The following is a 22,604-nucleotide window of genomic DNA, read 5'->3' on the forward strand; positions in this document are numbered from 1 at the left end:
GAGGCTGGGGACAGTGCCCAGGCCCCGAGCGCAAGCCCCGGGAACAGCAAATAAAACAAATGAAAGCATATTTAACAGATCGGATCTTGGTGGTAAGAGCAGTTAAAGACCTTTATTATAAATCCCGGGATTTCGGAAGTGATGCGTATAGCTAAGGTAAATCTGAGATGAGTCTCATGAGCAAGTGCCCCCTGCAGGGTGGCACTGTGGCCCTCAGGCACTAAAGGTGACACTGCACCCTCCCTGAGGGACAGATCAGCCAGGTCAAAATGACTGTGCTGGACCGGCTAGTTGTGGTTCACTGTCCTGGCATGTAGGCTGTAAAATGAGGCCTCCATTCTTGGCCCCTAAAGGCCAGATTAAACTGTGTCAGCAGCCTGACTTCAGGCTCAAGTTCCCTCTACCTGTTCTTATGTCAGTGATACTTGAGTAATAAAATGATCCTTATCAGTGGATCTCAAAGATCCTAGTTAATAAGATTCTGATCTGGCTGCTTCTACAAGTCCATAGAAGGCATTGCTCACCACACGGCAAGAGGCATACAGCGCTGGGGACCAGATACTGGAAAATCCCAGAGGAGCCAGTGCACACCTCACCAGAGGTCACCATGGCTGAGGTGGGCACTGGAGAAGAGGTCACCTGCCTCTCAACAGGCCCACAGAATGGGCTAGGGAAGCCCCCACCACCTGTTCATCTACGTGCTCCTCTTCTGAAAGGCTCCTAAAGGCAGCAGAAACTGTTGGAAGCCTCAGGGCCTGGGGGTGAGCAGAGGTATGGGCAAGCCCTCTCTCTTGGATGGGGGACACGGGGGAGAAGTGGGGCCACTGTACCTGAGAGCCAGAACCACGGGGCTGTGGAACACAGCATGTTCATAGGGAACAACAAGAACTCCATCCAGCCAGCTGAATGGCCCTGGAGGCTGAGGATCCAACCCCGGGCTCTCCTACACTAAACTCCTCCAAAGCAGTGCTGGGGGGGGGGGGGAGGGGGGGAAGGAGACATCTGGTAAGGTCTGAGCCACTTCTGGCTGGCCTGGCACCCAGGGACAGAAGCAGGGGTGTGGCCAGCCCCCACACTGCCAAGATGGCCTCCGTCAGGGACCTCGAGTGCTCACAGTGCCAGCTTTGGGACCCTTTCTAGAGTACGTCATCCCTCACAAGACTCGGAATCCGGCATGAGCCAAAGCCCTGGCCATCAGACCACTGGACCCCTACCTCAGCCCCACTTGCAGATCAAGCTGCAGCTTGCTGAGCAGGAAGCCAGTTCTCCCCGGCATTCCACAACTATGCAGTCCGCTGGTGGCAGTTCAAATTCCAGGTGCTGTGAGGAAAACCACAGACCCTGTCGTCGTTGTAATTCTCTCCTGAAGCAGCTACTTCTTTTTGAGAGCCAAGGCAACTCCAAATGCCACTGCCAGGACAGCCACAGCAGCAGCCCCCCCCAGCAGCAGTGCGGCCGGGGCACCAGCCCCCCCAAACAGCAGCGTGGCCTTGGCCTCCCCACCGGGACCCTGCTTCTCACTCAGCAGGGTGAGGGCCCTCTCTCCCTCCATGCCAGCAGGCTCCTCTGTGGCTGCCTCTGCCTCTTCTTTGCACAGCTCTACAAGGAGAGATGGGACAGGGCTGGCCTTCTCACTGGCAGCCGTTTGTGTGTGGGGTTCCCCGGCCTCCAGCGAAGGGGCAGTGGTGTGTGGATGCAGGGGAGCAGGGGCAGGCAGGGGCCCCGCCTCTGCACCCTCGGGGATCTCTTCCTTCTCCACATGGACAATGTCCGAGTTAGAGGAGTTGTTCTCGCTCCTCTCCCCAGCGCCGTTACTGTCCAAGCTCTTGACCTCTTCCGGATCCATGGCGATCTGCTGCCAGGACTCAGGACCCAGGGATACGGGCAGGCTTTCTGTGTGCCAGCTCTGGCTGGCTGACAGCGAGGCCGGGAGGCTCTCACACTGCCAGGAAGTTGTCACAGTTGGGGACTCTGGAGGACTGACCTGTCCTGAGTTGTCACTGGGTAGGATATAAATGTCATTGCTGTCTTCTGCAATGAGACCAGGATAATCTTCAGGCTCAAGGCTGAAGATGGCTCCCTACAGAATAGAAGAGTTAAGATAAAGATTAGCTCCACCCCGTTTTTTTCCTTCCTGGGGCTTGAACTTAGAACCTACGCACTGTCCCTGAGTTTCTTTTGCTCAAGGCTAGCACGTGAGTCGAAGCTCTACTTCTAGCTTTTGTAGGAGTTTAACTGGAGGTAAGAGTCGCCTAGAGTTTCCTTCCTGGCTTGGCTTCAGACCCTGATCCTCAGATGTTAGCCTCCTGAGTGGCTTGGACAGTGTAAGCCACCAGCACCCAGTAGTTAATATTTCTTAAACAGTTGTTAAAAGCTGGGCGCCAGTGGCTCACACCTGTAATCCTGGCTACTCAGGAGACTGATACCTGAGGTTCTCAGTTTGAAGCCAGCCCAGGCAAGAAAAAGTCCCTAAGACTCTACCTCCAACCACCAGAAAATGGGTAGTGGCACTGTGGCTCAAGCAATAGAGAGAAAAAGCTCAGGGACAATGCCCAGACCCTGAATCCAAGCCCCATGATCAACAAAAAAATACACAAAAGTTAAGCTAAGGGCTGGGAATTTGGCCTAGTGGTGGAGTGTTTGTCTAGCACGCACAAAGACCCAGGTTCAACTCCTTGGTGTAACATACATAGAAAAGCTGGCACCTAAGCTGGGTATGGTGGCTCACGCCTGTAATCCTAGCTACTCAGGAGGCTGAGACGTGAGGATCAAGATTCAAAGCAAGCCTGGGCACAAAAGGACCCAAGACTCATCTCCAATTAACCTCTAGAAAAACAAGAAGTGGGGCTTGGCTCAAAGGTATGGTGGTAGCCTTGAGCTGAAGAGCTCAGGGACAGTGCCCAGGCTGAGTTCAAGCCCTCTGACCCTCCCCCCCCCAAAAAAAGGTACCTATTTTTTCCCGCCTCTTCTAAGTAGAATTAACAACATGAAAATAGTCACACTGCCAAAAACAATCTATAGGCTCAATGTAATACAAAATCCCAATATCATTCCTCAGAGAATTAAGAGAAATCAATCCAAAAATTCATGTGGAGGCATAAGAACCTGGTCAAGCAAAAGTAATTCCTAAGTGACTCGTGCCCAGCTGGTGGAATCTCAACACCAGACTTGAAGTTACTAAACTATATAGGACAGCAACAGGAACAGCCCCGACAATATGGAACCACCCTGAAGATCTGCCCAAATAAAACCACACCATGACAGCCAATAAAGGAGCCCGGAACTCCGAGGAAAAGCCAGCCTCTGAAAGAAACAGTGCTGACAAAATTATATCCGGTGCAAGAAAATTAAATTGGACGGCTATCTCTCAATTTCAAAGCTGGGTGTCAGTGGCTTGCACCTGTAACTGTAGCTACTTGCAAGGTTAAGATCTGAAGATCCTGGCTCAAAAGGAGCCCAGGCAAACAAATTAGAGAGATTTTTATCCCCAGTTAACCAGCAAAAAAGCCCAAACTGGAGGTATGGCTCAAAAGAACACCAGCCATGAGCAAAAAAAAAAGCTGAGCAAGAGTGCCCAGGTTCCTATTTTAATACCAGCACCAACACACACACACACACACACACACACACACACACAGCTAGGCAGCTGTGATTTACCTCTGTAATCCTGGCTACTCAGGAGGCTGAGATCTGAGGACTGCAGATTGAAGGCAGCCCAAGAAGGAAACTCTAAGACTCTTACCTCCAATTATCCACCAAAAGGCTGACAGCAGAGCTGTGTATGGCTTAAGTGGTAGAACCTTAGCCTTGAGCAGAACAGCTGAGGGACAGCCCCGGGACTGACCTGCACAAGTGCACACACACGTGCACACGCACACACCGGAAGACTCTAAGGAGATGTGAGAGTGTCAGCCCATTCCACGGGCAGAGGCTGGAGTCCCTAGGCCTGGATCCATCTCCAGCCTTCTCTCCAGAACAAGGAGTGACTGCATGCTTTCCTCTGACTATTCAGTGTTCCTTTTCCATTCTTTGTATTTTAGTTGGCTACACCTATTTTTCTTGGGATAAACCTTTCGTTAACTAAGGCCCACGACCAGCCGCTGATGCCTCTAGGGGAAGCCGAGGGGTGGGGTGGACACAGGGTCATACCCAGCCGCCCTGTTGGACGAGGTGCTCGGCTGCACAGTCCTCCAGGTATGTCACGCCCAGCTGCAGCAGCCGGCGCAGGGGCGCCTCGCCTCGCCGAGTCAACTCTAAAAACATTTGTCGAAGCAGAACCAGGGGCACCACGATCTTTGAGGAAGAGACAAGAACATTTGAAGACGTCAGACCCCAGGTTTTTATGATGCATCTTACCAGTGCAATGCTCAGCACATCAATGTGGTATTTCACTCTCACTGCAGTAAAGCACAAAGTACTACTAGAGTGTTTCTGAATGCTGCAGGTCAGTATCATACAGTAGGGTGGTAGAAGCATTACTTTATTATTTTACTACATAAAATAAACATGTCTGTGAAATTATGTGTGTACACAGAAACTCACAGAACTACTCATTATAGCAGCAAAGACCTAGAAACAGGGTGGGCGTTTGGCCTCGTGATAGAGTGCTTGCCTAACATGCACAAAGACCCAGGTTTGATTCCTCCGTATCACATACATAGAAAACTCCAGAAGTGGTGCTGTGGCTCAAGTGGTACAGCTCTAGCCTTGAGAAAGCCCAAGGACAGTGCTCAGTCCCTGAGTTCCAGCCCTAGGACAGGCAAAAAAAATAAAATAAAAACTAGAAACAACTCAAGGACTAGGTTTAACAAACTCTGCCAGCTTTAAAAAAAAAAAAAAGCCAGTAAAAATTAAGAGCTATGAGCCAGTAGCTCATACATGTTACCGAGCACTTGAGACCGGAGGACCAAGGTTCAAACTCAGCTCAGGCATACAGACATCAAGGGACTCTTATCTCTGATTAAACAGAAAAAACACCAGAAGTGGAGCTGTGCCTCAAATTGTAGAGAGCCAACCTTGAGCAAAAAGGCTGAGAGTGTGAGGTCCTGAGTTCGGCTCCAGAGCAAGCACAGACAATGAAACAATAAGAACTTTTTGTCTGGGAGTGTAGCCTATTGTAGAGTGTTTGGGAGTGTAGCCTATTGTAGAGTGTTTGTCTATCATGCATGAAACTCTGAGTTCAGGTGCTCAGTACACAGAAAAAGCTGCAAGTGGCGCTGTGGCTCAAGTGGTAGAGCGCTAATCTTGAGCAAAAGCAGCTCAGGGGCAGTGCCCAGGCCCTGGGTTCAACCCCACAAGACTGCCCCAAAAATATATATATATAAATTAAATTTAAAAAGGGGAAAGTGGGGGACCAGGAGTGTGGCTTAGTGGTAAAGTGCTTGCCTAGGATGTACAAAAACCTGGGTTCCTTGGTACCTCATACATAGAAAAAGCCAGAAGGGGTACTGTGTCTCAAGTGGTAGAACTCCAGCCTTGAGAAAGACCAAGGACAGTGCCCAGGCCCTGAATTCAAACCCATGGACTGGGAGGAAAAAAAAGGGGGATGGGGAGAAGAGAGGGAAGAAAAGTGTTTCAGTTAGTTGTCTGAATGCCTTCTGTCACAGAGTCAAGAAAAGAGAAAAGATACACAAAGGAATGAAAGTAATTTCAGTTGCTGAATATTGCACTAGCAAGGACATAACAGGAAATAACAAAGGATTCTTTCTACAGTGAGTTGGTGCCTAATACTAATATTCTCTGGCTTTCAATTTCCCTTTGGCTTTTACTTCAGTAAAAGCTGCCCTGAGGAAAGCAATATTAAAGTTTTAAAGAAAGAATGTAACAAACACATTCTCTTCAACCTTTTGACATTCTAAAAGAATTTTAGCTCAAAATATATTGAAAATTTGGGGGCCAGACCATGGCCTAGTGGTAAAATGCTTGCCTAACATGAACAAAGCTCTGGATTCGATTCCTCGGTACCACATACACTGAAAAGAAGCCAGAAGTGGTGCTGTGGCTCAAGTGGTAGAGCTCTAACCTTGAGAAAGCTGCTCTTCAAGGACAATGCTCAGGCCCTGAGTTCAAGCCCAGGACTGGCAAAAAAATGAATAAATTTATTTCTCTAATTCTAATTTTCTATCTTCAAAGGCTGTGTATTATATGCTAACAGCACACTAATTTTCCAGTGAACAACTAGATAACATTTTGAAATTATTCTTGTTTAAGCTCTATTGAAAGTTGTAAATATCTTACTTTATGAATTGCTACATAAAATTAATTTCCATTTTCCCCCCCTCTTCTGGGACTTAAACTCAGGGCCTGGGTGTTGTCCCTGAGCTTCTTTTGCTCAAGGATAGCATTTTACACTTATGCCACAGGGGCACTTCCAACACTTTGGCATAGTTTGATGAAGAGCCTTATGCCCTTTCTTGCCCAGGCTGGATTTGAACAACGATCCTCAGATCTCAGCCTCTGGAGTAGCTAGGATTACAAGTGTGAGCCACTGGCACCCTAGTGTGACGACTGCTTTATCACTCTCCATTGGTTATCTTTCTAGATCTACTCCAATCCAGCTCTCTTCAGATGGTAAAAGTATAGTCTGATGCTAGACTATGTGCTAATTTAATTTTACAAAAAATTAATTCTTGCCGGGCATGGTGGCTCATGCCTATAATCCTAGCTACTCAGGAGGCTGAGATCTGAGGATCAAGGTTCAAAGCCAGCCTGGGTACTATCCATGAGACTCTTATCTCCAGTTAACTTCTAGAAAATGGGAAGTAAGGCTTGGCTAAAGGGTAAGGTGGTAGCCTTGAGCTAAAGAGCTCAGGGACAGTGCTGAGGCAGAGTGCAAGCCCCAAGACAAAGAAAGAAAGAAAGAGAGAGAAAGAAAGAGAGACAGAGAGATAGACAGAGAGAGAGAAAGAAAGAGAGGGGGGAGGGGGGAAGGAGGGAGGGAGGGACAAGAAAGAAGGAAGAAAGAGGGAGGGGAGAAATGACAGCTACCCTGCACAAAGACCCACGATCTGTGGTAAGGCAGAGGCCGTGACGGAAAGGCTGAGGGAAGAAGAAGGCCGCCAGGGCAGCACTGGCCACAGCACGTCTAGAGACACACAATGAACCTGAGCTATCTCTAGAGAGCAGTGTTCACAGTTACCGAGGAGAACCGTTCTCCACATATCAGTCTATATTATTATGATTATGCTAGGTCAACTAGGTAGCTCACGCCTGTAATCTTGTTTATTTACTGCTAGTCCAGGCAGACCAATCAGAGACTTTCTTCTGCAATTAACTAACCAAAAAACAGAAGTGGAGGCATGGCTCAAGTGGTAAGGTGTTTGTCTTACCACAAAAGCCAAGCGAGAGCTGTAAATCCTGGTTCAAGCCAGTATAGACAGATAAACACAGCCCGTGAGTATAGTCCTATACACTAAGTTATATGAGCAACTTGAGAACCTGCAAATATTGACAGCCACGATAGGTCCTAGAACCAATACCCCACAGATACATCCTTGTAAAAGGATGGGCCTTGAGCATGGGCTAGTGATAGAGTGCTTGTCTGGCATACAAGACGCCCTGGGTTCAATTCCTTGGTGCCACATACACAAAAAAAGCCAGAAGTGGTGCTGTGGCTCAAGTGGCAGAGCGCTAGTCTTAAGCAATAACCGTTTTGTGCTGCATGATGCTAATACGACTCCCATACTTTATCATTCGTAGTAAGATCTTGAGAGAATAAAACCAATCTGGTTCATACCTTATTCCACCCGCTGGTATGACCCACAGCCTCCAGGGTAAGTTCTCGAAATGTTGGGTACGTCACTGGCCTGTAGAGGATTTTTAACAAGTCACAACAAAGGAAAGTCTACATTTCTAGATGAATGAACATGCAAGCACTTCTCTGTTGCCGAATTCAATAGTGTATTCAACCAGTTGATTATTCAACATACATTCAGATGACATGTGCTTTTGATATTTGGGATGAATTTCATTTCAATGAGAGGAATATGAAGCATTTAAAGGAGAGACAGGTTGGGCTGGAAATGAGGCTTAGTGGTAGAGTGCTTGTCTAGCATTCATGAAGCGCTGGGCTCAATTCCTCAGTACTGCATACACAGAAAAAACCAAAGGTGATGCTTGCTTTTTGGTGGGTCGTGGGGCTTGAGCCACAGTGCCACTTTCGGTTTTCTGGTGGTTCATTGGAGATAAAAGGACTTTCTTCCCAGGTTGGCTCTGAACCACGGATCTTCAGATCTCAGCTTCCTGAGTAGCTAGAATTACAGGCATGAGCCACTGGTGCTCAGCCAAATACTTTATTTTAAGAGTGTTTTGATTTTACCTTTAATGTGATAAGAACAGTAGCTGTAAGATACTACCTCAGAGAATGTAAAAGCAGGCCCACACACAAATTGCAGCCCATTCGTTCTGCAACATGTGGGACACAGACAGTGCCCAAGGCCTTAGCTCTATCTACGCTGTCACTAGAAGGAGCAGCAGCTAGCAGTGGCCAAGGCAAGCACCTTGAGGAGGCTACAGCACCAACGAGATGCTCTGGGAAATCCATGGACGAGAAAGTGAGAAAGAACCAACACTGTTCACCAAATGCAAAGCCCCAACCAGTTCAGGAGCTGAGACTACGCTTAGGGTGCAGGCTTCCACACAGCCTGGCGACTCACTGGCTGAGGAGCGACTGCAACGCCTTCTGCAGCGGCTCTTTCAGTTCCTGCCACACCTGCTCTCCAAGATGGGCCAAGCAGTCCTCTATGGAGCTCTCTGGGTCAGCAGGGGTGAACACGGGAGATGTGTGGCGGTCAAAGCCGGTGCTGGTGAAAGCTGGAGACCAACAAGACAAAAGGAAAACCTGACTCAACACACAGTTATCATCAGCTGTGCTACAACCGGAGCCTGGGGCAACACAACATCGGAAAATACCATGTTTTCACTCATATGTGGAAGCTGGCCTTAAAAGACATATTTGTGACATGTCTGTATGCGTGTGTGTCACACGTCCATTTATATGATTACATATACGCACAAACATAAACCATAAATCTAAGTAAGGAACAACTTAAGAGAAGATAGAGGATAAAGGGGAAAAGAACAGGACAAAAAATTTTATTAAGTACATCTGAAAGAATGAATACAATCAAAATAGATTACTTGCAACCATGAAAACTGACAAGAAAATTTGCTGAAATAATGTTACACAGGAGGAAAAGGAGAAAGCAGTAAAATAACTAACTAAATAACTGGCTGTGGAAGAAGCAGGCATGCTTCTCTTTCCTCAGTTCAAATCACCAGCTCATTCCCACTTCCTAACTCCTGGTTGTAGACCCTGTCCATTCCCTGAGTGCTGGAGAGTAAGCAGAAAGACTTAAGAGTACAGAATCCAAACAGGAAAGCAAGCAACCATGTCTGCTGCTAAAAGTTACCCATCACCTTCATAAAACAGCCACTGCATTACACCAGGCACGGTGGAACATGCCTGCAGTTCCAGCTATTCCAGAGGCAGAGAGAAAGCGTAAGACGGGGAGCAGTGCAGGCAGTCAGCAAGAAAGACAAAAAAACAACCACAAAACAAATGATCCCTGAATATAATAAGAGCTATAAATGAACATATTATTCAAGCTTTTGGCTAATTTGCTTTCTTTTCTGCCCTTTCCTCATTTTTTTCTTCTCTCTTCTCCCCCCCACCCCCCAATTCTGGGGCTTGAACTCAGGGCTAGGCACTGTCCCTGAGCTTTTCTGCACTTCTGGTTTTCTGGTAGTTTATTGGAGATAAGAATCTCATGAAATTTCCTGCCTGGGCTGGCTCTGAACTGCGATCCTCAGATCTCAGCCTCCTGAGTAGCTAGGATTACAGGCTGAGCCACCAGTGCCCAGCCCAATGAACACAATTTCATACTCCGTAGACTGTTTTCTAAAACTTATGATATAATGAAGTACAAAACATTCATTCTGACATACATACTTAACTTTCTACAACATTTATATATATATATATATATGTGTGTATGTATGTGTGTGTGTGTGTGTGTGTGCAACAATGAGTGCAAGCTGTTCCTTTTTTTCCTTTAAGATTCCTATTAAGTGTCTGGGAGTTCAGCCTAGTGGTAGAGTCCTTGCCTAGCATGCATGAAGACCCAGCTTCGATTCCTCGGTACCACATACATAGAAAAAAGCCCGAAGTGGTGCTGAGGTTCAAGTGGTAGAGCTCTGGCCTTAAGAAAATCCAAGGACAGTGCTCAGGCCCTGAGCTCAAGTCCCAGGAGGGGGAGAAGGGGGAGGAAGATTCCTTTTAAGACCGGAGGGAGCGGTGGCTCACACCTATAATCCTAGCTATTCAGGAGGCTGAGATCTGAGGATCAAGGTTCAAAGCCAGCCCAGGCACAAAAGAACCTGAGACTCTTATCTTCTATTAACCTGTAGAAAATGAGAAGTGGGGCTTGGCTAAAGGGTAGGGCAGTAGCCTTGAGCTGAAGAGCTCAGGGACAGCTCCCAGGCCTAGACTTCAAGCCACAAGACTCCTTCCCCCCACCCCAGCCAAAAAAAAAAGATTCCGATTAAGTTATAAAGGCACCAAATACAAAATCATGATTGGACAGGACTTTCACAGGATCATTTAATACAGTGTTTTAACCTCTTCTTCACAGCTAGAAAGGTTTTACAGCACAGTAAACAAACTTCCATCTACTGTCACCGTAGTAATCTCTCAGAGAAGTTGTGCTGATGTTGAGAGCACGCTTCTATGAAAGTAAAACGAAACTAACCGTAGACCCTATTAACTAGGTGTGGAACACACATACCTTCAGAAATTTCTTTGTCCAGGGTTTTTAGCTCTTCTTCAATTTCAGATTTAACTTTTAGTAAAACTTCAGGATCAAGAAATTGTGAAGCTTCATGCGGTTGAACCCCTGGAACAAAAAAAAGGGGGGGGGGTTACTACTATTAAGAGAGGGAAGGAAGCTGGTGGTTTACTCCTAGCTGTTCAGGAGACTAAGATCTGAGAATGGAAGTTCAAAGCCAAGCCAGGAAGAAAAGTCCATGAGCCTCTTATTCCAATGAACCCACAAAAAGCCAGAAGTAGAGATGTGAGCTCAAAAGTAGTAGAGCACAAAAGCTCAGGGACAATGCCAAGGTTCTGAGTTCAAGTCCCAGTACTGACAGGAAAATAAATTCTAAATAAATAATTAAGTCTGTGGAATACTATCTTATTAGCCAGTTGTGTAGGTATGAACACCAGCCTTGTGGAAACTAAGACAGGATTTTTTGAGCCCATAAGTTCAAGGCCAGACCAGACAATATATATGAAGACTGAACCTCAAAAAATTTGAAAATTTGTATTTTTAACTATTAGGTGATAAAGTGCAGAATCAAAACTCATTAAGAAGATACTTTCTGAAATGATTTTTTAAAAAAATCGGCAACAGGACTACAGGTGTGACTAAGTGGTGCAGGGCTTCCCTAGTATAAGCAAGACTGGGTCCAATTCCAGACACCCAAAAGAAAAAGAGGGCGGGAAGGGCAAGGAAGAAAGGAGGGGTGAGGAGAAGAGAGAAGGCGCTGCAAGTGTCGACCTGCGTTTAGGCACCGCTTATATGCACACAGCCCTCGACAGCACCAGCTGAACACCGAGCAGTGGAGCTTGCCTAGCTGTGAACTCTGCGCTCAACCCGGATCCTCTCCAGCCACGGCAGTGGAGTGGGGCAGGAAACTGCCAAGTACCAAGGTCGCTAAGTACACTGCACTCTAGATGCCTCTGTAATTTCCCTTTTTATGGTCTTTTTTTTAAATCCTCTTTTATTCTTTTTGTTGCCAGTCCTGGGCTATGCTCCCAGCCCTTTGTGGTGCTTTTATGTGTGTCCAGGTAGGTGATCTACCTGAGTTGTATGTGCCAACATCATTACCCTCTGAGCTGATTTCCCCCTGCTCCCCCAAGTCCTGGGGCTTGAACTCAGGGCCTGGGCACTGTCCCTGAGCTTCTTTGTGCTCAAGACCAGTGCTCTACCACTTGGGCCACGGTTTGTGACTGGTTAATTGGAGGTTAAGAGTCTCATGGGGACTTTTCTGCCTGGGTTGGCTTTAAACCCAGATCCTATCTCAGCCTCAGGAGGATTATAGACAGGAACCACTAAGTACCCAGCTGAACGTGGAGGGAGAGAGAGAGAGAGAGAGAGAGAGAGAGAGAGAGAGAGAGAGAGAGAGAGAGAGAGAGAGAGAGGGAGGGAGGGAGGGAGGGAGGGGGGGGAGGGGGAGGGGGAGGGGGAGGAGAAGAGAGAGAGGGGGAGAGGGAGGGAGGGAGGGAGGGAGGGAGGGAGGGAGAGAGAGAGAGAGCGCGCGCGAGAGAGAGAGCGCGAGAGAGAGAGAGAGAGAGAGAGAGAGCGAGAGAGCGAGCGAGCGAGAGAGAGAGCGAGAGAGAGAGAGAGAGAGAGAGAGAGAGAGAGCGCGAGAGAGAGCGAGAGAGCGCGAGAGAGAGCGAGAGAGAGCGAGAGAGAGCGAGAGAGAGCGAGAGAGCGAGAGCGAGAGCGAGAGCGAGAGCGAGAGCGAGAGCGAGAGCGAGAGAGAGAGAGAGAGAGAGAGAGAGAGAGAGAGAGAGAGAGAGAAAGGACTTGAGCTCTGGGGCGGGCGGGGAGTTGTCCCTGAGCTCTTCAGCTCAAGGCTACCCAAGGGGGTAGCCACAGCCCCACTTCCGCCACTTGTTTTCTGGTGACTAATTGGAGATAAGAGTCTCACAGTCTCAGGACTTTTAGTCCTGAGATCCTCAGATCTCAGCCTCCTAAATAGCTAGGATTATAGGCGTGAGCCACCGCACCCGGCTTGAACTCGTTTCTGAAGGGCAGTTTTAAATTTTTATTTATTCTTTATAATTTTATTTGGTGCTTATTATTTGGTGCTTCTTAATTTTATTTATTTATTGGGGCTTATACTAAAGGCCTCATGCTTTTGTGGCTTACTGTTGCTCTACCACTTAAGCCACACCAACCCCAGTAGCCTAGCTTTTTCATGGTTAACCGTTGATAGATCTCTGGGACTTTTCTTCCCAGGCTGGCTTGGAATTACAGTACTCCATGTTTCAGTCTCTTGAGTACCTAGGATTATGGGTGTGATCCGCCAGTGCCTGGAAATTTGTTTTATTGTTTAAGAGTACACTTCAAGCTGGTGGCTCACACCTGTAATCCTACCTACTCAGGAGACTAATAATTGAGGATCATGATTCAAAGCCAGCCCCAGCAGCAATTCATGCAGCTGGAAGTAGAGACTTGTCTCAAGTGACAGGGCACTAGCCCAGAGCACAAAACTCACAGACAGTGGGGAAAAATATTAACAAAGCTGGGCACTGGAAGCTCAAGCCTGTCATTCCAGTTACTCAGAAGGCTAGGGTCTGAGGATTGCGGTTCAGAGCCAGCCTGGGTAGGAAGTCATGAGACTCTTATCTCCCGTGAACCACCAGGAAATCAGAAGTGGAGCTGTGGAGCTCAAAGTGGTAGAGCACCAGCACCTTGAGTGAGAAATCTCAGAGACACCACCCAAGTCCTAAGTTCAAGCCCCAAAACTGACCTGCCTAACAACCATTACCAACAACGTCCCCACCTTCCCACAAAGAAAATGACAATATCTCAGCTACCATAGGCCTCACCCACTTGATGAACAGCTCTTCACACGGGGCCACTGTGATGCTGATTCAACATGACAAGTTGTCATACTTGATAATAAACCATGTGGAAACCAGAAAGAGACCACAGTGAGGGCACAAAGGGCTATTTATCTAGCTAACCAATGACAGAGACAGATTCTCTAATTTCCATTTAACACGCTCCATGCAGACTTTATAAAGCACAGAGCTGCACAGCGGGGCTAATGTAGCATAAAATTCTGCACTACAAACCCAGGGAAAATATTTCAAAGATAAACAGACTTCAGCACACCAAACCCTACCCACCTGTTTCAAAGAGTGAAATGAGTTAGCAATGAGCACAGTCCAGTCATGAAATTCGTTGCGATTTCAAAGTGAATCTCAGCTTACCCAATTTTGACCATATGAATGGGCTAGAGCTGTCAAAACAAAAACTTTCTAAATCTATGGGTTGCAAACTAGGACACATTAAAATTGCCTACAATAAATGCCTAGAATAAGTAGGGAAAAAAAGAAATGACACAGAACACAATCACTAATGCCAGAAAAGAAAAAGATGAAACCACAAGCCCAATGGACATGAGAATAATAATCAAGTAACACAACAAAATTCAAGCCCCACAAACATGTTTCCCAAAGGACACAATCTAAAAATAAATACATGAAACAGACAAATCTGGTTAGGCCTGCATTACTTATGAAACAAAAAGGAATGGCTTTTTATAACCCCCCAAACATCAAGTATCTGAGCCAGTAAGTTCTACACACATTCAGGGAGGAAAGCACGGACCTGGATCTACAGCTCAGTGTTACATGATCTCCACAACACATAGGAGGTCCTGGAGTCAAGCCCTGCCAACACATGAAGAAGAAAGCACCCAGGCATCAGTGGCTCACCCTGCCATCCTAGCCAATCAGTAGGAGAGGAATGAGGTTCAAAGTCAGAACAGTCCTGGGGACTCCATCTCCAATTAACCAGCAAAATACTGGACTAGAGGTATGGGTCAAGTGATAACACTGTCATCTGTGAGAAAGCAAACTGAGTGAAAGCGAGAGACTCTGAGTTCAAGCTACAGGACCAACACAAAAGAAAAAAAAAGGCTATTTTCTAAAAAGAGACTGTCAGGCTCCAGTGACACAGGCCCGTCATCCTAGCCACTCAGGAGACTGAGATTTGGGGACCTCAGTTCAAAGCGGGTTTGGTAGGGAAGTACATGAGACTCTCATCTCTGATAAAACTATTCAAGTCGGCGGCAGCAGTGCCACTCAGGACGCTGAGATCTGAGGATGGAGGTTCGAAGCCAGCCCAGGCACTAAAAAGTCTGTGAGACTCTTACCTCCAATTAATCAACAGAAAACCAGAAGTGGCACTATGGCTCGGGGGTAGGGCAATAGCCTTGAGAAGAGCTCAAGGACAGTGCGCAAGCCCAGAGTTCAAGTCCCACAACTGACAAAAAAGACTAGAAGTGGCACTGTGGCTCAGGTGGCAGAGTGCTAGCACTGATCAAAAAGAGGCTCATAGGGGCCGGGAGTTTGGCCTAGTGGTAGAGTGCTTGCCTAGCATGCACGAAGACCCAGGTTCGATTCCTCGGTACCACATACACAGAAAAAAACTGGAAGTGGTGCTGAGGCTCAAGGGGTAGAGCTCTAGCCTTGAGAAAGTACAAGGACAGTGCTCAGGCCCTGAGCTCAAGCCCAGGACTGGCAAAAAAAAAAAAAAAAAAAAAGAGGCTCACAGACAGCACCCAGGCACAGAGTTCAAGCCCCAAGACCAGCAAAAATTTTAAAAAGAAGTTGTACCCATCTCTTTCAGAAGGCAGAAGGCAAGGCAAGTTTTGTAACTTGGCCCATGAGGCCAGCACTATCCAAGTATTAACCACAGGCCAACAGATTACATGAACACTACAGATCAATGTTTCTCATTAACAGACGCAAACATTTTCAGCTAAGTACTGGAAAAGCTAGTCCTACAATTTATGAAAAATGAAGCATCACAAAAATTATCCCTAGTATACAAAGCTAGTTCAAGACAAAAATCATGGGCTGCTCATAGACTGGCAAAATTAATACGAAAAGAGCCATGCTGTCAAAACTCATCTGTAGAGTCAACACCCTACCATCAAATTCTCCACAGAAACAGACCAGTCAATCAAAAATGCATGAGGAAGCATGAAAGACACCAAAGAGGAAACATAACTGGGTAAAAAGAACTATGCTGGAGATACCACAATATCAAAAGTCACATTACACTGCACAGTCCAAGTAACAAAAACAGCTTGGTGGACAGGAAACACAGAGATCAATGGAACAAATCCTGGGAATAAAACATTGCAGCTGGGTAACCGTGAGTGGCTCACACCTGTGACCCCAGCTACCCACAGGCAGAGATCTGACGACTGAGCTGGGAGCCAGTCCAGGCAGCAACTCCCAGGGACGCTTATCTCCAGACAACTAGCTAAAGAGCCAGAAGCAGACGTGTAGCTCAAGCGGCAGGGGAACAGGCATGAGCAACAAAGCTGAACAAGAGTGCATGAGGTACTGAGCTCAAGCACCAGGACCAACCAAAACACAAAACAAAACAAATCACCAGTCAGGTGCTGGCTGTGCACACCTGCTATCTAGTTACTCAGGAGGCTGCACTCTGAGGGTCACAGTCCAGGGAAGGAAATCCATGAAACTGATAGCCAACTAACCAAAAACATGCCAGAAGGGGTGCTATGGCTCATGTGGTAGAGTGCTAGCCTTGAGGGACACGGCACAAGCCAAGTTCAAGCTGAGGACTGGCACGAAAGTACGTGTGTGCGTGGGCACACACATACATACACACACACACATACATACATATATACACACACACGCGCGCACACACACACAATTATGCTATCCCATGTCAAATAAGAATGAAATGCAAGTGTGGATTTGATATGTAGTTTCATGTATGTAGCACTGTTACCTCCTATTATTAACAGCCATCATTTCGATACCTAGCGCCCATAAACATCAAAAGCTTCTGGAAGTGGACTAGAAAAGTGGAAAGGGACAGAGGGGGCTGTTCTCTGTGCAACAAACCATTATGACTTGACCTGGTCCTATGCATTCAAACTACTCAGATGCAAATGCTTCCACCCATCAGGTCCTTCCAGTGACCTGACATAACCCCTTCAAACCAAAGGCCGTACCTTGGGGGGAGGGGCCACGGGACTCCTGAGAAAGGAGCCCCAAGTAGCTGAGCACAACATACTTCGTCTCGTGGTGGAGCCCCGGGGGCACAGGAGCAGAGGTCGCCATTGAATCGCTGGTAGAGCTCCCAAAGGTCTATCACAGTGTCAAACCTAAGAATGTAAAAGGTTTAATTTTCATTTCAAGGTTATTAGATGGCATTACATTTTCCTTCCATTCATTTCAATAATTCAACCACTTATCAAAACAAATATTTTAGGCTTCTCTTTCTAATCATTTTTTAAATGTAACTTACTTGACATAGAAGCAGCAATTTACTTACTCAGGTTTTAGACCAAAAGCAAATGTTTCTTTCTTCTTCCTGTTTCCCTATTTTTATTCATGTGGCCAATACACTAGCACCCTCCAGCCATGCCAGTGTATATTCTCTTCTTTATTTTCTCTTTTCTTTCTTTTTTTAACCAGTCCTGGGCTTACACTCACAGGCCTGAGCACTGTCCTTGGGCTTTCTCAAGGCTAGAGCTCTACCACTTGAGCCTCAGCACCACTTCTGGCTTTTTCTATGTATGTGGTACCAAGGAATCGAACCCAGGTCTTTGTACATGCTAGGCAAGCACTACCACTAGGCCCTCCTTTATTCTCATCCAAGAAAATCTGGAGGCTCTCCATTCAAAGCCAGCTAGGACAGAGTGGTCTGCAAGCTTCATCTCTAACTAACCAGAATAAGCTGGGGTGAGAGGCATGATTCAGTGGTAGAATACCAGTCACAAGGAAAAGTACAATGCACTGAGCTCAAGGCCCAGTACCAACACACATGCACACACAATCATAAACACTATGAAGAATGCAAAGACGTCCCTATGAGGGTACAGTCTAGTAGGGATGACACATGGTCAGAGCTGTTTCAGTAAGATGAATTTAATACTGAAATCAGGAGGAGTAAGAAGAGCTGTTGAAAGTGACTGCAGTACCTAGATAGAGGAATAATAGGCCTTAGCTCGAGACTGAATGTGGGGAGCCACAGGAAAGCAGAAGCCTCAAGCCTAGCTAGGTCACCTACCAAGACCAATGAAGAAGCAAGTTTGTGAAGGCAAAGTTATTCTCCACAGAAACAAACATCTGGGATACACCTGCTATAACCAAAACACCATGGCTATTACTCACAGAGGAGTGGAGAAATCTCAAAAACACCAGCTCCATTCCTCTCCACTGCCCCCCCTTAAAATCATCCCAGAAATTCCCAAAACTAAAATGTCACGGTATCTGAAATTTACTGAATTCAAGACTATCTATGCTTCTGTTATAAGAAGGAAAATAGAAAACTACATAATGTTATTCAAATCAATAATCATTTTGGGACTCTACCTTGCTCTCTATGCATTTAATATGAACACAGTAAAACAGATCTAACTTTAGATTGAAGGATTAAGTTACGAACTGTAAGACAGATATAAATTGCTCTAGGAACAGATTGCTTAAAAAGAAGGTGGGGCAGGACCTCAAACAAGAGGAACAAGGCTGAGAGGTGTATCAATGTTTCCTACTTCAAATCGGGGGCACCCCAGCCCCAAAAAAGGACTCCCCCAATTCCGGTTATGAATCTTCTCAGGGAGGTAGAAGCTGTTTTTTTAACTAGATCTTGACATCCGTGAGTTACATGACAAAGAGACAGGACAGGATGCAAGTATGCCTTTTACTTTGTTCTGAATCCAAAGATGGCCTTGAACTTGAGAGCTCCCTGCACATCCCGAGCACTGGGGTCACAGATGTGTGCCAACACCCAGCCTCTCTCCTCTTTCAGTAACAAGGTCGAAGTTGTTGGCTAGGCTCAGGACCAAACAGCTACAGACTACATGTACCATGTTTTTTTTCCAGCTTAATGTGCTATAAGGCTAGTTTGAAACAACAACAAAAAATAAAGTTACATGTGTGCAGGCTGTCCTTAAAAAGTTCACTTTTGCTCTGGGTTTGTAGCAGACTACATGCTGAGCATGCCAAGTTCCTAGATTCAATCATCAGAACAACAACAACAATAAAAATAAAGAATTGGAGAGGCTGGAAATTTGACTCAGTGGTAGAGTGCTTGCCTACCATGCATGAGGCCCTGGGTATCATTCCTTGATACCCCATAAGCAAGAAAACAAGAACTAAAAAATTGTTTAAAAGGGGGGGCTATGTAATTCTGTTCATGAATTTTTCTCCTAGAGAAAAATTTACTTTGTTTCTTTCACTACCTACTCTAGCTAGATCATAATCCAACACAAGTTTAAAACAGAAACTATTAAAGGCTGTTTTAAAGAGTATTGGGGCTGGGATGTAGCTCAGTGGCAAAGGGCTTGCCTAGCAAATGCAATGTCCTGGGATCGATCCCCAGTACCAAAAAAAAAAAAAAAAAAAAAAAAAAAGAGTATTAACAGATTTCAGAAAAACTGTTCTGGAGGTGGCATGAGATAGAAAGTAGGCTGGAGACAAACTAGGGGACATGGCTCTGTATTCCTAGTTCCTCAGAAGGCTGAGTCTCAAAGCCAGCCTAAGAAGAAAAACCAAGAAGACTCCATCTCCAATTAAGAGCAAAAGCCAGGGGCCGGGAGTTTGGCCTAGTGGTTAAAGTGCTTGGCTAGCATGCATGAAGACCCGGGTTCGATTCCTCGGTACCACATACATAGAAAAAAGCCAGAAGTGGTGCTGAGGCTCAAGTGGTAGAGCTCTAGCCTTGAGAAAGTCCAAGGACAGTGTTCAGGCCCTGAGCTCAAGCCCAGGACGGGCAAAAAAAAAAAAAAAAAAAAAAAAAAAAGCAAAAGCCAGGCTAGAGTTGTGGCTCAACTGGTAGAGCGCCAACCATAAGCAAGCAAGCAAGCAGAGAGAGGTCCTGAATTCAAACACATGTGCTGGTGGTAAACACAACAATGGCTGTATTGGGGCTGGAAGCATAGCTCCGTGCCAGCTGCAGTCTCAGCTACATAATCTAGGGCCAACACAGCAAGAACCTATTTGAAAGAGTACCTAAAGCAAAAAGGACAAAGGCCAGGGGGTACAGCTGAAATGGTAGAGTGCCTGCCTAGCAAATTAAGTTCAAACCCTTATACTGATTTTTTTTTTTTTTTTTTTTTTTTTTGCCAGTCCTGGGCTTGAGCACTGTCCTTGGACTTTCTCAAGGCTAGAGCTCTACCACTTGAGCCTCAGCACCACTTCTGGCCTGTTCTGTCTATGTGGAACCGAGGAATGGAGCCCGGGTCTTCGAGCATGCTAGGCCAGCACTTTAACCACTGGGCCACACTCCCGGCCCCATCCCCAGCCATTTCTGAACGCAGATCGTTTGCTGCTGGTTTGAATGCTTTCCAGGCGCAGGCCCGAGCATGCAGAGGGCATCAGTGTGTTCACACTGCTTCCCGTCCTGGGGTGTGGCGACTCGTCAAGGTCACCGGCAAGTCCGGGCAGAGAGCAACACTCCGGCTGCCCCAAACCTCCCGGGAAGGCCTGGTGACAATTTGGCAACAAGACTGCAGGTCGTGTTGTGTGCGGGGCAAGGGGACTGCCGGCAGGGTTCAGAGCCCAGCCTCGGGGTGGAGGACGGACGCGCCCCGGCGCTGGGAAGGGCCAGGTCTGCTGGAACGGCGGGGGGGTAAAGTCCCGGGGGAGCACCGCGTTCACGGGAAGGAGGAGGGGCGGCGGCTCGCGGGCCCGAGGGCGAGGGGCCCCGGGGCCGCGGAGCCCGGGTGCAGGCGCGCCTGACGCACGTACACGCACCACGCGAGGTCGGGGCCGCGGGGACGGCGGCTCCGCACAGTCTCCGGGCCCGCCCCTCACCCGGCTCGGCCTGCCTCAAAACCCGCGGCCCCCGCCCGGCCCCGACCCCGACCCCGGCCCCGACCCCGGCCCCGCTGCCCTCGCCCGGCCCCTCACCTGACCCCGGCCCCGCTACCCTCGCCCGGCCCCGGCCCCGGCCCCTCACCTGACCCCGGCCCTGCTGCCCTCGCCCGGCCCCTCACCTGACCCCGGCCCCGCGGCCCCCGCCCAGACAGGCCCCGGCCCCTCACCCGCCCCGACCCCAGCCTCTCACCCGCCCCGGCCCCGCTACCCTCGCCCGGCCCCGGCCCCAGCCCCTCACCTGACCCCGGCCCCGCGGCCCCCGCCCAGACAGGCCCCGGCCCCTCACCCGCCCCGACCCCGGCCCCTCACCCGCCCCGGCCCCGCGGCCCTCGCCTGGCCCCTCGCCCGGTTCCGGGCCGCGGAGAGACTAACCCGGCGACGGCGGGCACTTCCACAGGGTGCACAGCGGCGGCGGCGGCGGCGGCTGCCTCAGCCCGCGGCTCTAATCTACCGCCGCCGCCATCCTGGAGCGTGAGGTCACCCCCGACGCGCTTTCGTCAGCGCCAGCGTCGGGGCGGGGCGGGCGCCGGAAGGGGCGGGTCCGTGGCGGAGCGGAAATACCAATCACGGAGGCCTGCGGGTGTGTCTGGGCAGACTCGCCTCCTCGGGCGCCGGAAGTGCTCGCCACAGCCGCTTCCGGCCGCGGGGAGGCGGGCCGCGCTCTCCGCGCTCCTGTGCGGCCCGGGCCGCGCCCCGGAGGTCGGCGGGTGGCGCGGGCGGGTCTGCAGCGGCCCGGCCGGGAACCGGTGGGTGCCGGGCACGGACTGATCACGCCGTATGGCCCAGCATTTATGTCTAAAGTCACCAAGAGCCTTGGAAACCCCATGGTGCGCGCCACCCCCAGCGTCCCGGAGAGCTGGAGAGAATGAGTGGGGCTCTTGGGAGACCAGAGAAGGGTGGGTCGACCCCTCCCCTGTGCCCTCCTGGAGCCTCTGCACCCCCCACGGGAAAGGAATGCCCTCGCTTGAAGGCCTGTTCGGGCGACGCCCCCGCTGCTTCCCACCTGGGGACGGACCTTGTCCCTGAGCATCTCTGACCACGGCCTTCTCGGTCTGTACAAGTTCTCCAGCAACGTCCGGAGTCGCCTGCCTTGAAGACTCCCCATCCGGGGCCGAGTTTGGCCTACTGCTTGTCTAGCATGCTCCAAGGTCCGGGTTCGACTGCTGGGTCCCACATTCATAGAGAAAAAGCCAGACTCGCCTCTCCACACACTCGCCCAAACCTAACTCAGGATTGCTGGTTTTCCTGGGACCCAGAGCCTCCATATTTTGTGGGCAATGTCATCCACGCTGCTTTAGGGACTGCACTGGGGACCATTCCTCAATTAAACATCTCAGTCCTGCACCCTCCATACGTGGGCTAGCAGAAGATCTCCAAGGCACCTCACTTGCCTTATGCCATCCATCTTCTCCCTCAGGGACACTAATACCCTTACCTTACCCCCTATGAACACGAACACCCCACACACTCAGAGCAGGTCAACAGATTTGCCGTCTGTAAGAGTCCAGCCGCCACTTGGTTTGACTGTACTCAAGGACTCACTCTGTCTGGTAGAGTCTGCCTTCCTGACAGAAGTCCCTGAGCTCTGCATGATTAGTACACATGATTCCTCAGAACACCTTGGACTTTCTTCTAGCCTTCTGGTTGTAACCTGTACCTGAAGGGCAGTCTCCATTTTAATTCCTGTTTGCCGGCCTAGGCGTTGCCAGTCAGCCACCGACAGCGCAGCCTCACTAATTATTGGAGGTCAGAACCTCCATTTCCTTAGTGAACAACTAAGGATTTGGGCTTCTTAGAAAATGCTGTCTGTCATTTAGAACGTCGCTCGCTGAAGTAGCCCGTCAAAATGGGAGGGAGCTGGACCTCCTCTCTGTGTGACCCTGGGTGAGGCCTGTCGTTTCGATGACAATCATCCTGGCGTTATTAGGGTGACACTAGCCAA

At 48.7% G+C, this 22,604-nt stretch overlaps 1 protein-coding gene across 1 annotated transcript; it reads right to left on the reverse strand.

Moving 5' to 3' along the window:
• Nucleotides 1-93: 93 nt before the first annotated feature.
• Bcl2l13 (BCL2 like 13) lies at nucleotides 94-21,155 on the reverse strand. The gene is made up of 7 exons (XM_090325321.1): nucleotides 21,035-21,155; nucleotides 16,792-16,944; nucleotides 10,785-10,892; nucleotides 8,655-8,811; nucleotides 7,736-7,805; nucleotides 4,150-4,293; nucleotides 94-2,080 (listed from the first exon to the last, which is right to left on the reverse strand). Exons 2-7 carry the CDS (start codon nucleotides 16,898-16,900, stop codon nucleotides 1,373-1,375), a joined length of 1,296 nt encoding a protein of 431 aa, XP_090181447.1. The 5' UTR covers nucleotides 16,901-16,944; nucleotides 21,035-21,155; the 3' UTR covers nucleotides 94-1,372.
• Nucleotides 21,156-22,604: the final 1,449 nt, after the last annotated feature.

This window comes from Megascapheus bottae, chromosome 37 (genome assembly GCF_031878675.1).
Source record: "Megascapheus bottae isolate mThoBot1 chromosome 37, mThoBot2.hap1, whole genome shotgun sequence".
Classification (NCBI taxonomy): domain Eukaryota; kingdom Metazoa; phylum Chordata; class Mammalia; order Rodentia; family Geomyidae; genus Megascapheus; species Megascapheus bottae.